The sequence below is a fragment of the Girardinichthys multiradiatus genome, chromosome 22 (genome assembly GCF_021462225.1).
Source record: "Girardinichthys multiradiatus isolate DD_20200921_A chromosome 22, DD_fGirMul_XY1, whole genome shotgun sequence".
Lineage (NCBI taxonomy): Eukaryota > Metazoa > Chordata > Actinopteri > Cyprinodontiformes > Goodeidae > Girardinichthys > Girardinichthys multiradiatus.
In genome coordinates this window covers 16,291,772-16,309,175 of record NC_061814.1, presented here as the reverse complement: position 1 = coordinate 16,309,175, position 17,404 = coordinate 16,291,772, and the positions used below count along the sequence as shown (strand labels likewise).

Genomic DNA, 17,404 nt, shown 5'->3' with positions numbered 1-17,404 from the left:
CTTTGTCTTTATAAGGAAATACTGTCTCCAACTGGTTGGGATTTGATATGCCTGTAGTTGGAGATGATGTGAGAACTGAATATGGGTAATTGTATAGACGGAGCACTCAGAGAGAATATGAAATGCTGAAAAGACATGTGTTTGTTTTTAGAATATTGTTGGGGGAAAAAAAACAGGAACACTTTGAAATATTTCAATCAAAACAAAGAACAAAAGCAGTAAAATAAGGCTGATCCTAGCATTTTAGGACTAAACAAATGAAGGATTTACAGCAGAGTTGTTCATTTTGATTACAGAAGACTGCTTAAATGTGGCTTTATTGAGTGCACACCCTCTACTTACACATATAAATATAACATAATGAGTGTTATTTTAATGTCAGCCGTACACAAGCTCTTTGAGGGGAAATACACAAAACCAGACAGATGCCTGGTAAATTGGAGATAACCAAGGTAAGCATCAGAGACCTGCTCTGTGTGTTTTAGCCTTTTCAGACATCTGTCCCCCAGATTTCTCTGTTTCTGTAATAGCCATCTTACAGCAAAACCACTCCATTCTGTTGGTAACACTTCAGCCATTAGTCCTTCAAATGGAAACACATTTAAGAGTCTTTGCTCCCTCCCCACTTCGTTGGTCTTGATGTTGTTTGAGTTTGAGAGTTATTAAAAGGAGCTGAATCTACCTCAGGAAAAAAAGGAGTTAAACCCACACAGTGAAGAGAGAGCAAATCTTATTTAGTAAGCCAACTTGACTGACTGAAGTTCTGTGCTTAAAGTCATTTCTCAGTGCCTGACAGACACATTTATATCCATTTTGTAAAGGTTCTACCTTGCATCAGAGACCCCATGTTTACACAATACGGCTGTCTATTCATTACACTTCCACTCTAATAAGCTTGCACTTCATCTGTTCCTCTAAACTCTGAAAGCGTATTTAGTGCGAGATGAAAAGCGCTACGTCTCAGCATTCACGGCGAACATCAGGAGCCCAACTTCCTAAATGCTAATCATAAAGTCTCAAAACAGCAGCGTCCTCATTGACATTGATTTGACTCCCCAACATAAATCCAATTCAGCAATCATCCACATCATCCATATTCATGCTGCTGTAATTTACTTACATTAATGTGCATCCACAGCCGGTTGCGTTTGCCGCTCGGTGCTCTTGCTAATTTAGTTGATAAACAGCGACGGTCCGTTTGTTGTCTTTCGTTTACTGATGATGTCCTGATGTTATGCCCCGTTTTACCCAACTTTTGACTCTAATTATTTCCACCTTACAGTCTACAGCTTAATCTCTGTAACTAAATACTATAAGATGCAGTAATCTCTCTAAGATACATTAATTTAAATGGCACACCTAATCATTTCATCATCTGGAATAAGTAATATTTCAATTAATATCATGATATTCTGACTTGTATGTGAAAAGAGAGTATCATGCATACTGTAAAAATATTGACAACAATGTTTTGTCTGAAAAATTAAGCTATGAGCTACAGTGTATCCTTTAAAGTATTTTGTTAAAAATACTTTAATTTTATTTGCAATTGTTTAAGAATAGTGTCATCTACAGATATTAACACACATGGTTAAGATGCATAAAATGCCTTACAATCAATGTATCTTTTATTTCAGTAGTGTAAACTCACTCTGAAACATTTGCTGCATCACACACCCTTCACCGCTCTTAATGTTTGTGATGGTAGGACAGGAAAGGCTTCTTGTTGCATTTCTCCCATTTCTATTGAGGTGTAGATAGCCGCAAAGAGTCATAATGGAGACTTTTGACCCCAAGATTCTATTAAGGTTTGGAGATTTCTTACTTACCTTTCCCTCTCTATGCTGAACACAGTGACAAGATAAGCATGCCTTGTTTTTCACAGTTTCCAATATTTAAACCATTTTAATTATTGCTCTGACTGTAGATAGTGGCAGGTTTAGGTGGTTAGCTATTTTCTTTGTTGCCATTTCTTAACATATGAGGGGCAACATACATCTGCTTCCTTAAATAGTATGCTCTGCTGTCTTTCCCAGTTTGAAGAGGAACTCAGAGAAATGGGCTCTTTGACGTGTCATATTGAAAAAGGAAGTCATGGATTACTAATCACATGTTACTTAGTACTCTGATCAACTGAAGTGTAAATAAAATGCATCAGTTACTTTTCTCTTATATTTATTTATTAGTATATAATGTATTTATATCTATTTTTTTTATACATTATTATTTTATTTCTTTATTAATGACATATTTCTTCATATTTATTGTTGGGGATGTGGTTATTGAAAATTATGATAAATTATTTCCTAAAATGGGATTTCTTTCTCCACTGAATAAAAATGCTCAAATTAAAGGTTTATTGTCATTTTTTTTTTTGTGTGCGAGATTATGCCACCGCAATAAATGATGGGTTCAGTTTTTTTTTCCAGCAAATCTTTACCATAGCTCTGTACATTGAAAATAACTTCAACTATAGCTACGTCATAATTTGAGATGTGTGGAAAACAAATTCAAATAATGGCTAAACTTAATTTCAGCACGAGGTAATCGCCGTGTCCGAGAAGGTGATTGTGCGGCTTCAGGACCTTGTGAAGTGGACGGTACCGGACCTCTCAGGATGGGCCAACGGTCTGAAGGTGGAGCCTCTCAAATCCTCGGTGCTCCGCGAGCTGGGGACCAACGGGAGGCGCGAGGCCCTCCACCGCTACAGGGAGAGCACCCTGACCAGCGGGCTCAACTTCAAGGATGTCCAGAGGGAGCGGGCACATCTAGGTGAGCACCAGCAGTTTCCGTTCTCCTCAGACCCAGAAGTGTGCTGCAATGCACTCATTTATTCCTTGTGTCGTTATGTTGTATGTTTATGCATTGTTTTCTTTGCTCTCTATAAATCACATCATGTTTATTGTTCTTTGCTTGGTTTAACAAGTGCTGTCTTGACTGGAGTAATTCATCAGGTTGTAACTTCTGTTGTAATGAGCTGAGAATTACACTAATAGCACCAGGCTGGCGGTAAATGTTTGCTAACATGTTACCATCATATACAGTGCAGCTACTTTGTTTTCTGACTGGAAAACATAGAAACCCTATTTAATAAAGTAGTCACATCAAACTACAGTTTAAAGCACCTTTGATATCATCAGTTCAGGTGTGATAATTATCTAGGCAGCACAGGGGACAAGAGGATCATTGCTGTGTGCATCTGAATGGTTGTCTGGTGTATTCATCACATACACTGTGCCATTAAGTGCCTGTTAACGCTTGATTCTTGCCTCTTGGGCTCTGACTGTAGTTTTAGCCATGAATCAGTCTCATCATAAAGCTAGAGATGACTCATCCAATGCAAATAGGAAACTCTGACATTTAAGTCTAATAATCAGAAAGAACATTATGTTCTCTTTGAAGCTGTTTGCCACTCCCTGTCTCATGGCAGGTATGTAAAGCCTTATGCTCACTGAGATGGTGTAATGTAACTTATCAAACGTGCTAAAAAGACATATTGATTATACTGCTTTTTGTCAGGTGAAATAGATGTTACCCTACAGATTCAAAACAGAATTTCTGCCTCATGATCCTCATTTTTGTAGGGTTTAGAAATAAATGATTGGCTTACTTTGTAAAAACTGTTGATTTATTGATGACTTGTTAAAACAGTGTGCTTCTGGGTGACGCTGTAATGCCCTTGATTACCCAACACTGCATGAATCTCATACTGAAAAAGGACAAGACGATCAATAATGAATGCTTTGTTATTCCAGTAATCAATTCAACGTGAATCTGCTTGTGCGTGTGTGTGTGTTTATGATTGCTTGATCACATACATAGATTTGTCAGCTTGCTTTTTAAGCAGTATTATGTTCCATATCTTGGCCTTCTATAAATGTTTTGCTAGATTGTATGGATTTTACCATCATCGATGCAGTAACCTGATGAGAACGCTATTGTTGCTGTGTGTGTGTGTGTGTGTGTGTGTGTGTGTGTGTGTGTGTGTGTGTGTGTGTGTGTGTGTGTGTGTGTGTGTGTGTGTGCGTGTGTGTGTGTGTGTGTGTGTGTGTCTATGTTGCTAATGAGCAGTGCTGCTGCTAATGACTCCATCAGGCTGTTTCTAAATGCACTTGTCACTCCGATGGGACACTCCGCCAGAAAATATGCCCACTCAGCAGAACAGGCTTGGATTCTGGCTGGGGCACTTGAGACACACACACACACCACACACACACACTATTTGATAGGAGCAGATGCACACATGTGACATGCAGACAATCAGTTGTGTGCACTCATTTGTTTGTTTGCTCGCTGCGTCTTTGGCACGCGTCGCTTGTTGACAGTGTAACAATATGAGAGGAGTGTTGGAGAGTTTTTGGGAAGCGATCACTTATTCATCAAAGCAAATGAGTGTTACTCTGCGCGCTGTGTTTTGCATAGAAATATGAAATATACCACTGCAATGCTGCTGAGTTCTGAGATGAAATATTTATGCTGCAGCAGGAGCAGATCAGATAGAAAGGTAGCCTTAAAGCATTTTGTCGCTGAATGGCTAATTCTGTGTAATATTTTGGCTCATTCTCTAAACTGATTTTTATGATAGATCCGTACTCTCTCAGTCTCTCTCGCTCTCTTTGTTTCTTGTTTTAGCCTGAAGAGGCTCTATTCCTTGAGTGATGCATTTGCTGATTGTTATTCTTGGGCTGATGTGTAGCTATGTAAGAAGAATTTGATTGTTCCCCATAACAGGATACTGCAGCAAAACCACAATCTATACAGATAACCATTGTGTGCTAAAGAGCAATAAAGTGTGCCATTGTTATTGAGGGAAACAGTGTTTTGTAAGTTTTTTTTTCCAAGTGTGTCGTACGTTTTCCTGGCTTTTTGCCATTGTGATTGAAATGCCTTCTTGTGCATGTGTTTCAGCATTTTTAAAGATATAAGCCAAATGCTTTAAAAAGCGAAGGAAGACTTTTTTTTTTTTTTGTTCTTCGGAACATGGAGGGATAATGGTTTAGTAGATGAGCAAAGCTCTGCTGTGTGTTGCCTTCAGAAATTAATGGCTGTTTAAAATGTTTAATTGGAGTGACCTTCACTGCAGTCCTGCACCATTCGCAGCTCCCTAAAGCCTCTGAGGTGCAGAAATAGTTAGTGTCATAACTCAAATTGCAGCTCTAAGTGTGTGGATGGTTTCAGTGGTGTACCTGAAATAATCTTGGCTTCTTAAAATACAGACACTGACAAATTTGTCAGCAACACCTGTAAAGTGCACCTCTAAAATAAATTCCTATTTTTTATTGCAGTAGTATCATGTCACAGTGACGGTATTAGAACAATCTCATCTTGAATTTGAGGACAGTTATTTGGTGGTAAAAATGCAATCTTCTATTAAGAAACAAATGTTGGGTCTTTTAGCAGAATAATGATCCAGAACAGAAACGTGTGGTTAGTTGGGGAGATAAGACAGGAGGAAGGACTCTGGGCAATCTATAGCAATGGATCCCAAAACTTTTTTAACTTCCAACCCACAAACAAATAACAGCTGGAGAGATTTGCAACCCTGACAGTCAAACAGCACCAACAGTCAACATGTTGACTTGATTTGTTTTTCAGTGCTGATTTTATCTATTCTAACACTTAATAATAATAATAACTAAATAATAATAAATATTGCCTAATCGTCAAAAGTTTTTGGTATTTAAATTCTGAAGAGGATCTCAAGGCTCCATACTTGTTCATTGACGTCCCCAGGAGGGAGAAGTCCATATCTGCTCCATCTTTGTGAAATGTTGCAGGAGAAGTCGCAGTGTTATATTGGCCAAATGGAGCTGTGCAAAGCATCTACAGGGGGGTACCGATAAGTGTAATGTGATTTTAATCGAAGACAAAAAAAACATTTAGAACATAACCTGAGATTTATTACTCACTAAATAAAGAGGCTGAAATTGAAAGCTGAATTGTTTTAAATGTTACGCTGTGAGATTATGCTGCTGCTAGTAGTTTTATTTGAACTTTTACGTGGCGTAGCGCTGCCACTCGTGATTTGTTTTCCCAGGTAATCTATTGACGTGTTCTTTTAATTAACTGATTATGCTGGACAATTATTTTTCCTACAGAAAAAAGCTATTTTAATTATTTATTCATTTTAAAATAAACATGTTTTGTGTTTTTTGCACACCATAAAATAAAATCTAAACAAACTTTTGCATTTTAAAGCATGATTATATGTGTAAATTGCCAGCTCAAGTATGGCAAAAATAGAAATATAACAAAGTCATTAAATTTTATGCATTTACAAGTTAAAAAACTTGAGATTGAAGTGAAAATAAATAGAAGTAAGCCCCAGCTTATTCAGAGTGCAACTCCAAAGCAGAAAAGACGGATTTCTATTAAATCCTTTTTAGGTAAAATGTGATAATGGAGAATCCAACTTTACACTGACTAGCATTTATTAACTAGATGTAATACTAAAACCATAAAGTATGTGTAAGGCTAGAAATCTAGCATTATTTTCAATATTCAAGTTCTGGTAGTTCAGCCAATAAAACAAAGTACACTTCATTTCATTATATCCTAATTGAATAAACTTAATAAGTATCCAGCAAATTCCTGTCCAACAACTCAAAGATAACTTTGTTTCGCAAGAGCACAGTGTGTGCTGCATTGTATTTTGCACTCCTTGCGTAATTTGTAATGTAATTCACTTAATCAGGTAATGCAAACTGTCCTCTCAGTTTATCTTGTCGTGTAGTGAGCTTCAGAGCTTTTTACAGCTCAATTCAGCAGGGATGGTTTGCCAGGGAAGTTTACATTCTGCCCCTCTATCTCTCCCCAGAGGACTGGCCTGATTCTTTTTCTTTCATTGCTGCCTGCTGAAATTGGTTTCTGGTTGTATACTGCTAGGCTGAGCGTTTGAGAGCCGCATCTTCAGATGCAGTTTGTTGATGTGTGGTGGGAGAAATAGAGCTGATGAAAATAAAAAAACACAAAGGATGGCTGGTCCTCCAAAAACGTTTCAATGATTTATTCTTTTTTTCCTCGTTTTTGCTTCTTCAGTTCAAGCCTTTATTGTGCAGACCAGCGAATGTATGGTGAGCTTGTCATGATGTAGAGGCATCATAAAAGGTCGTAGTTTTTGACTCCTGTGTTCAGCAACATAGATGGTGTTGACTTCTGCCCTCACCTGAGGTATCGTTTGTAGCTGGCTCATTGCTCAGTGCTGCAAGGATCAGTGGTTTCTGAGAAAATACTGACACCGTAAAAAGCATCTGTGCTGAGAGCAAAAAACGGAAAAATCAGTGAATTGCAAAAAGCCTGCGTTTTATACTGGTGATTGTAAAATAAAGCAATAAAATTGCAAAGCTATCTGGTGTTGTGATATTTGTTGGAAGGTTGGTATTTTAATCACTGAATTCATACATTGTATCATAGAACGTTTTATAATTATTCATTTTTATGATTCAGATTGACCAAAATTAACAAATTGTTTCATAATGCATGATTTACTCCTACTCAGTTTTGTTCGTCAAATTACAATAAAAGCAATCCAAGATCAGTGTAGCTGCTCCATCTATACCTGCTTAACCCTGTGCACGGTTACAGGGAGTGGTGGTGCCCATCTCCAGCGGTAGTAGTTGAGAGGTGTCCTACACCCTGAACAGGTCATCAATCCATCGTATGGATCTCCTTATTTAACCTTTGAGGGGGTGCCAGTGTTTGGCTTCACCAGGCTTTATTCTGTTATGTTGCTTTAGTAGACTGATAGGAAAACACGGAAAGAATTTCATATGAAAATAATGCCTTTTATATTTTCTTTTTTTTAGGTTTTAATCATTTCTGTGGCTACCTTTAGAAAGAACGTATAGCTAGTGGTACTTTTTTAATTACTTTTTTAATTACAGTGTTTACACGGTGGTTTGCAGTTATACTTGTTCTTTGTATTCATTACAACGCATGATATAAAAATGTGAAAAGCTTGTAATTTAAGCCTGTATTTGCTTAAGAGACAATTATGAAACTCATACTGGTAATTGTAATTAGATAATTAAAAATGTTATTTATTTCAGTATTTTGATTTAGAAAGTAAAAATCCCAAATAATATTAACTCATTACACACATTTTTATGTTCTTTTAATATTTATGGTTGTGTGTTAGAGAGACAAAAACCCCAAATCCAAACAGAATATCACATTAAACCATTAAAAAAAGTATTGAATGGGCTTTTCTTCAGAATCTTCTGTGGGCTGAACTTATTCTTGTTTCTTGTAGAACCTTTTCTACCACAGTTTTTCCCTCCACTCAACTTCCCATTAAAATAATTGGATACAGCTCTCTGTGAACAGCCAGCTTCTTTAGCGAAGACTCTTAGTAGTTTACCTTCCCTGTGGAGCATTTCAGTAATTGTCTGTTTCACAACAACAGTCTTCCTCATGGTTGTGTTGGTCATAGCATAGTCATAACACAACAAATCTGTATTAAAAAAAATAATTTAGTTGATATGATATTTTAAGTTTCTGAGAAACAATATATTGGGTTTCTATAGGCTGTTAGCCATTGTCACCAGAATAGACAGAAATAAATATAGTGTTTAAGAAATCTGTAGAATACAGGAGTTTCTTTTTATCAATTGAATTTCTGAAAGAAATGAACTTTTTGATGATGATCTAATTTTTTAAGATGCACCTGTTGGTACCTGTTCAGGGTTTATGGGTAAGAAAGGCAGGGGCAGCAGAAATTCACTTGTTAGCACCTTTGTTCTTTGCTTTGAGAGTCAGTTGTTTACTTCCACAGCCATTTAAACTTAAATTCATTGGAGCTTGAAGCCACAACAGATCATTGAGCCAAAACGCTCCCTCTTCAGATTCTTCCCAACCTTGCTCGCTTAGGAAGAAAACCACAGTATTTTCCTCTCTGATGCAACATCTGATCTCTGTGCCAGACGGTGCAACGTTGATATCCTGACATTATTTCAGTTGGAACATTTCGATTTGATGTGGCGGGTAGATCCTGTCCCTCCTCAGAGGTTGTTCCCAGTGCCGTAGAAATGTTTATGTGGGCAGAAATTTGTGATAAGTAAAACAGACAGATGGCACCTTTTGCTGGTTGGTTTGTCTGGGTGACAGTACAGAACAATATTCAGGACTTTTAAAGCCACTATAACGTGAGGCAGTTATTTTGTTTGTTTTTGCTGCAAACGTGAGGAGGAGCTGAGTGCTTTCTTGGAATAGGTAAAGATAACGCTCTGTGGTGTTACGAGAGCAATGCCATGTTGTGACTCTGACAAAGAAAGAAAGATACGTTTTTGCAAATTCACTTCCACTGTACTCCTCCATGCAGACTATGGAGCAGATTGTACCATTTGCACTTGTTTGCTTTCCTCCCCTCAGACATATTTGCTTCTCCTTCTGTTTTTTCCTTCCTTCCCTGCTGAACTAATTCAAGAAACTGTCCAAAATCCCCTTTGAAGTAATTTAATGGAGTGTTTGTATTGATTATGTGCCTCTCCCACCCCTCTCCTCTTCCCTGGCATGTTTTTTTTTTATCAAGGTTTTGGAGTTTATGGCTTCTTCATTATGCTTAGATCTGTAGGAGAGAGAATCATAGGCTGTTTTTCCTCACTGATGCTCTCATATCATTAATTCCCCTCTGACTGTGGCCTGGCCAGAAGCCAGCGAATTCTAAATCTGTAAGCAGTAAATTGTGTGCTGGGGTGGAAAAATCTATTAGATGTTTGAGCATGCTTTGAATTTGAATAGGAGAAAGAGAGAGAAAGACACATTGCATGAGAGTGAGAGAGCCCACCCTATATCCTGTTACAGTGAATGCTATAATCAAATTTGGTTTTTCTTGGATCGCTGTATTCATCAATTATTTGTATTATTTTATTTCTGGAATGTCACATAATGTGTTTTTTTTTTAACTGCAGAGAGAGGAGGGGTGCAGCCTGGTGGATGGTTAAACAATGAGAAATGCCTCAGAGGAAATAAAGAGCTCCGTCTCTCCATTAAGGAGGGCTGAAACAACAGTTGTGTCTCTCTTCTCTCGATTAGTCAGGTCTGAAGCAACAGAGACACTATTGATGTGTCCTCTGCAACACATTTTAAATTTGCAGACATGCATGAGGTCTAGAAGACACTAACTCATCTACTTTTTAAATAAATTTATATTTGTAACTGTTTCTAGTTAGGACAAAGCTACAAAACCCATGGATAATGATGTTTTATCCAAGTTAAATAAGGAACATTTGCTCTCTTTTAAATAAATGGACTGTCTGTTCCAGTTAGTCTGACTCATACTTATGTCTTACCAAAGCAAGAGTCTTTTTTTCTTTTTTTTTTTTTTAACTGATTTCTATTTGTGTCTTTTTCAGAAGCCGTTCTCAGTGTTTTGTACATCTCCCCTGATATGTTTCTTCCTGCATGGCAGCTTCACACAGATAGATATGAATGATTCTGTCTTAGTCAGTCAACACTTGAGACATCACAGATTGTACAGTTTATAACTGTGCATATTTTAGGAAATTGAGAGTCCATCTGCTTCATGAATCCATTTTAATTGTGGCATTAAGCTGCTTTTTGTTTCTTTCTGTTTTCTGTTAGGTTGTAGATAGCCTCTGATCAGATAACTTGTGCAGAGAGTGCTGATATAATGCAGGTGTTTACAAAGTCAATGCACTTATAGTTCTTATTGATTTGATGCTGTTAAATGTTGTTCTTTTAAAATTTGGTGTTTTACAACTACTTAGGAAGTTAGAAGAAGATTCTGGGAACAATGTTATTTCCACTGTAACTGTGTTGCAGTTACAAGTCAGAAAACCAGTGGGTTTACTGAGGAACATGGCTGACTACTTATATTAATATCATTAGCCAACAAGAATGCACATCTCTACATTTTATTCATTGAAAGACCGCAGCAATACATTCACTCACAAAAGGTTTTACAGTGTTTTTGTATTGATTTAATGTGATCCAAACAGACGTTGCGGAAGACTTTTTAAATAATTTGTAAATCACTGCAGCTGTCACAAATCCTTGAGAGCCATGATAGATTTTTACACCCTGCTGCTGAATATCCAAGTCAGAATTTGAAGTTGGGGAGAGTGTTCACGTCAAAATAAAATCATATAATAGTGCTTTCTTTTGTTGGGTTTAAAACAGTTTTATGATCTATGGTTGCTTTCCTAAATTTGAGCCCAAAGTCCTCCAGATTTAATGTTTATTTTCAGTCCAACCAACAAGTGAGTTTCTGATAGGAATATATCAGAAGATAATAAAACAAGGTCAAATAATAAATTTTGGAAGAAGAAAATCCTTTTTTAATTCAGGTCTTATTAAAAATGTCAAGTCCTAATTAATTTATACCCTTCTCAATATTTAGGGAAGAAACGTCCAGTCAGAGAAACATGTTGGTCACATTAAAATATCACCTTAAATCTAAATTGTGACATGCCTACATTTAGTATTGTGTGACATTCTAGTCAAACTTGAAATTGGCTTGTCTCGTAGTGACACATTTTCTTCACCTGATATGTTGTAGAGATTTACTGAGAAACTGGGTAGTAACCACAGCTGTCTGTTTGCTTCAAGCCTGATTGGCCCCGACCAGTGACCGACCAGTTGGAACCTGAAAAATAATTTACAGCTATGCACATCACATTAGGCACTACAATGTTGCACAAAAAAAATCACTGTTCCGTGTTGATGGCGTTAACAAGTGAAGAATACTCAAAGTTTTTTTTTTTTTTCAATAGCAGTAGGTTGTTTAAAATACAGGCAGATAAAGCAGAGAGAGATGAAGGAAGTTATTTAAAAGCAAAACTGATTTTCTGTTACCTGTTGGGACATGTATGTGGTTCATTTAGGCTGCAAGAGAGGGAGAGAGAACAAGACTTAAAGCACACAACAGGAAGGTTTAAATAGAAAAGTTGCTTTTAAGTCAAGTCAAGTATATTTATATCGCGCTTTTCAGCAACAAGGCATTCAAGGCGCTTTACATAAGGAAAAACATTACAATGATACAGAAAATGAAACAGAGGTAATTAAAAAAAATAGAGAATAGAATGATGGATAAGAAAACAAAAGGAAAATTGGACTGAAAACGTAACTAACAATGTTTAGATAACACATTCAAAGACTACTCTTAACAAATAAGTTTTTAACCTTGATTTAAAGCAACTTAGGGTTTCGGCGCTTTTACAGTATTCTGGGAGTTTATTCCAGATTAATTGGGCATAAGAACTAAAAGCTGCTTCTCCATTTTTGGTTCTGGTTCTGGGGATGCAGAGTAGATTTGAGCCAGAAGACCTGAGAGGTCTGATTGGTTGATACACTGACAACAAGTCTGTAATGTATTTTGGTGCTAAGCCATTCAGTGATTTATAGACTAACAGAAGTATTTTAATGTCTATTCTCTGAGCTACAGGGAGCCAGTGTAGGGACTTTAGAACTGGGGTGATGTGCTCCACTTTACTTACTGAGGACGCGGGCAGCAGCGTTCTGAATCAACTGCAGCTGTCTGATTGACTTTTTAGGCAGACCTGTGAAGACACTGTTGCAGTAATCAATTCTACTAAAGATGAACGCATGAATTCGTTTTTCAAGGTCCTGCTGAGACAGTAGTCCTTTAATCCTGGAGATCTTTTTTAAGGTGATAGAAGGCCGACCTAGTTACTACCTTTAGGTGCCTCTGAAGGTTCAGGTCTGAGTCCATCACCACACGCAGATTTCGAACCTGACTGGTGGTTTCTAGTATTAACTGAAGCTGTGTGCTAACTTTTAAACGCTCTTCCGTTGGTCCAAAGATTATTACTTCAGTTTTGTTTTTATTCAGCTGAAGAAAATTTTGGGACATCCATGCATTGATTTCTTCTAAGCATTTACCCAGCACTTGAATGGGTTACCTGGTGACATCGTAACGTATAGCTGTGTGTCGTCTGCATAGTTATGATAACTTACGTTGTTGTTTATTAAAATCTGAGTTAGGGGGAGCATGTAGATATTGAATAGGAGGGGCCCTAAGATGGACCCTTGGGGAACGCCACATGTGATTTTGTGGTCTCTGATGTAAAGTTACCTACTGACACAAAAAAGTCCCTGTCCTTCAAGTAGGATTTAAACCAATTGAGTGCTGTACCAGAAACACCTTGACAAGAGCAGTCTCTGTACTGTGGTGAGCAGGAAGCCTGACTGGAAGACATCGAAGCGGTTGGTCATTGTTAGGAAGTTGTTTAATTGTTGAAACACAGCTTTTTCAATAATCTTGCTGATGAAGGGGAGGTTAGAGATAGGCTTGTAGTTCTGTAGTAGCAGCTTGTCCAAGTTGCTCTTTGTCAATAGAGGTTTAAAAATTTTTGTTTTTCAAGGCCTGGGTGAAAACACCTGATAAAAGGGACGTGTTTATTATTTGAGTTAAATCTGATGTTATTACAGGCAAAGCTTTCTTAAGGAAAGCTGTGGGTAAAAGATCGAGACAGCAGGAAGAAGAGCTTAGTTGCTGTACGATTTCTTCAAAGTTTTTTGTAGTTTATTTGGTGAAATTGGGAAATTTTGTCAAAATCAGTTCTAGTTGGAGACAACATTGGTACTGGGGTTGATGTGGATATACTGAATGCCCCTCTGATCTTTTTGGATTTTTTCAGTGAAGAAGTTAGCAAATTCATTGCAGGCCCTGGTAGAGTGCAGTGGCAAATAATGCAAGAGCATTGTTAATATTTTTGCTGATGATCTCAGAAAAGAAAGATTCCCTTGCATTTTTCAGTTGTAGGTTATATCTGTATAGTCTCTCTTTATAGATAATATAGTGAACCTGGAGTCCAGTCTTTCGCCACCTGTGTTCAGTTTTCCGATACTCCTTTTTTCACTTTTAATCATTTTGAGCTTTCCACATCTTTCTGGGATTGACCATGTTGGATTTAAAAATGTTTGCACATTTTGGAATCAGATTTAAGGTAAGGGTCTAGGGAATGTTTCCATGCTAGCCATGCTAGCCTTGCTAATCACTAAATTAGGAAGCCAAAGGTGCTTCAAAGAGTCAGTTTTGTATTCACTTTCTCTTCATTTTTAAATATTTGCAACACTTCGTTTGCAGCGTCTCTTACCCACAAGGCATTACATCACCTCTGCTGCTAATATAAATAATTAATGACTGCTCACGGCAGGAAGGTTAAAGAAATGTACTTTGAAAGCCATTCTTATATAAAAATTGGAATCAGGTAAAATTGATGAAAAACTAAAGATTGGAAAAAAGCCACAAGTCTTCAGTCGGCGTATTTCTACCTTGATGTAGTGATGCAGTGCATTGTGGAGAAATGTTTCTTTATTTTTGGCGAAGAATAGAATACAAGACATGTTAATCGATGCCTTTTCTTTAGCACAGTTCAGAAAAACTAATTTAAAAACCATTAAAGGATGCAACAATAGAATGATAAAAGTCTCTAAAATAAAAATAAATGTCCAAACAATTGTGGACCAAATATTACTCCAGCTTTTGTAAGTTATTTGTAATTTGCTTACATTGAAAGCCCTTTTGTTGCTTCTGTATAACTGAATTACTTACCTTGATACTGAATAATATTAGCACAGACGTGTCTATTTCTGGGTAAATTAGATAAACATGATTTACATTATTATGTTATGTCTTGGAGACGCCAATGAAGTTGTATCTAATTAAATTTTCATATCAATAATAGATCATTATAATCTGTTGTGCTTGTTTTTGCATTGCATTTGGATATTAAAATTTAAAGATATGTTAATTTATAAACAAAAAATAACTTCAATGCTGAATTGATCCAGTCCTGTATTTCTAAATTAGACTTTACTTGAGCTAAAAACTATATTCACAGTACTAAAATTTAAATAAAACAAATTTATTTTTGCCTAATGTTGTTTTTAATCAACACATCTATTCAGATTTGTGCCAAGATAAATAGATTATCTTCTCAACGTTCACATCATATCTTTCCTCATCAGTAAATAATAACAGAGCGCAGATACAGAGGCAGGCTGCAGCATATCAGCTGCAGTAAACAATATAAATTGAGGACTTTCAGCCTAGTAGGAATAACAGGGTTTGTTTCCCAGCACAGAGGTACTGCATTTTTCCCACATTTAGAGGTAATTGCAATGGAGGCTATGATAGATTCCAGACTTTTTGGTGTGTTTTTTGTGCGAGTATCTCTGTGTGTTTATATGATTGCTCAGACACACTTGCTTGGATCCATAGCTGCTCTTAATGTGTTTGATGAAGCCAAAGACGTACAAATGACGTAATTTGTGTTTAGAAGACATCTTGGTACAGTTGCTTTAATGCATTTAGGGTTTCTTTGATCTATTGACTGCCAGAGGAGTTGGACAGAGAGTCCTCGCTGCAAACAGTGGATCATTGATGCTTCTCCGTACTCTCTCTCTCTCAACCTGTCAGTCTGTTTCCTTGTTATGTGGTGGCCCGAGGAGCACTTGGTAAAATGAGAGGCATTCAGCCAGTCTCATTTTTTCTTTTTTTTTTCCTTCTTTCTCTGATTTTTCTGTCAGCCATAACTCGGTGAAAGCAGTTGTTTTATTCAGTGTGTCAGAGAGGGTTCTTTAAATGTAACAATGGCTCAGCCACAGAATCATGTTGTTTAGGTACAGATACAAATGTATTTTTGTTTTTTGCTCAAAATAATTACTCGGTGTGAGAAAAGAACTGCCATTAATAAATCATTTCTTAGATTCCTGCTTTATTTTTTATGCTGTAGCAACATGTAAATCTGTAAAGTACAACAGTCAAACAAATTAAATTATTCCATAAAAGGACAACCAAATAAAGTGCCTTGCCAAAAGTTCTCGTACCGCTTGAACTTATCAAATCTCTTTCCATTTTCAACCACAACCTCCAATTTATTTAAACTTTGAAGTTTTACTGAGCAGTAATTACACACAAGTGGAGTCCATTTACTAATAAGGTGACTTCTGAAGGCAAATGGATACACTGTATTTTTTGCATGTCACACTTTTCAGATTTTTATTTGTAAAAAATGTTGACAACAGCCTGTTATATCCATTCCTGATCTAGATTTTACTGACATCAATGCTAAAGCTTAAGCACAGTGATCTGGAAAAATTTCTGTACATTACACTGTAAATTACAATATCAAAATATTCTATGACAATACCACCATTTTATACTTTAATATCCTATTAAAAATCTGTGATTAACCCAAGAAATAAGAAAATTTTAAATATCAAATGTGTAGCAATCCTATTTGTGTTGGTCTATCAAATACAATCTCAATAAACCTAATTGAAGCTTGTGGTGTTAACGTGACTGTATATAAAAAGTTCATACGGCACTGGAACTCAGCTAAAACTCATTCACAAAAGTTTTTCCACCTTTGACTCATTGAATCAGTTTATTTGTTAGCAACGCAATTAATTAGACCAATAAGACAGGCTTTTGCATGAATGACTTGTGCATATAAACTTATCTCAGCTGGGAGTTATTCTCCACTGAACTCCTTATCTTTCTCATACAAAGAGAGTTAAGCAGCTACAGCCTCTCTCTCTGTGTGTGTGTGTGTGTGTGTGTGTGTGTGTGTTTGCTGTGTTACAATGATTACAGCTCTGTTAGCACAGCAGCAGATGGAGGTTCACCACATCAGAGGTCATATTTTGTAATCAGGAACGAATGCGTTTTAAACCAAGCCGGCTGCAGTTTGTCAGAAATTACCTGCTTGTTTAATGTGTCGCCTGAAATAGACTGCAGCCTTGTTGAAAGTGCTTCTGCTGGACCCAACTTCAAATGAAGATCGTTACCGATGGTGGAAGGAAAACAGTTTCTTTTTCTCTTTGTTGTGCTGTTAAAATGTATAATTACAACTAATTGCAAGTGGGAAAAAAATCAACAGATTGAATTTCAGGGGTTCGCTTTTGTGTCCTCAACACATAAACAAGGAATCTGAACAGATGGTGGTGTTTTTTAATGACATATTGCTATCTCTAAAGTCTGCCTTGAAGCCTCAGACTGAAATGTCTCCCCTTGGGGAGCCGACTGCTCTAGTTGTTATTGTCTGCTGCTAATGTCGATCTTCTCTTGCCGCACTGTCACATCCTCCAGTCAAATAAATGCTACAATAATATGAGTATCGGGCTGGAAGTAATTAATGAAAAGAGTGGAGTGTAGATTTAATATGTGCCATGAAGGACCGATTATAGATAGGAAGTGAGAAGGTTTTATGTTAGAAAAGCACCGATCAGCCTTCTCCTATTTGATATCGATATCTGGTTGCAGAACTTGGAAGACAAGCATAAGTGTCAGGCCTAGACAAATATCTAGATGAATCATGTCTGAAGTCATGTATGCCAAGTTTTCAGCACATAGCTCTTTGGGAATTAACTTTTGTGGTACTAAAATAGTATTTTATGCATGTCAGATTGTGGTATC

At 36.9% G+C, this 17,404-nt stretch overlaps 1 protein-coding gene across 1 annotated transcript in view; it reads left to right on the top strand.

Annotated features, from left to right (window-relative positions):
- The window catches only part of arid5b (AT-rich interaction domain 5B), a 107,682-nt gene that overhangs the window by 12,442 nt on the left and 77,836 nt on the right, over positions 1-17,404 (top strand). Inside the window, exon 3 of the mRNA XM_047351687.1 lies at positions 2,538-2,772. Within this exon, the coding sequence (XP_047207643.1) occupies positions 2,538-2,772 (235 nt within the window). The remainder of the gene's footprint in view (positions 1-2,537; positions 2,773-17,404) is intronic.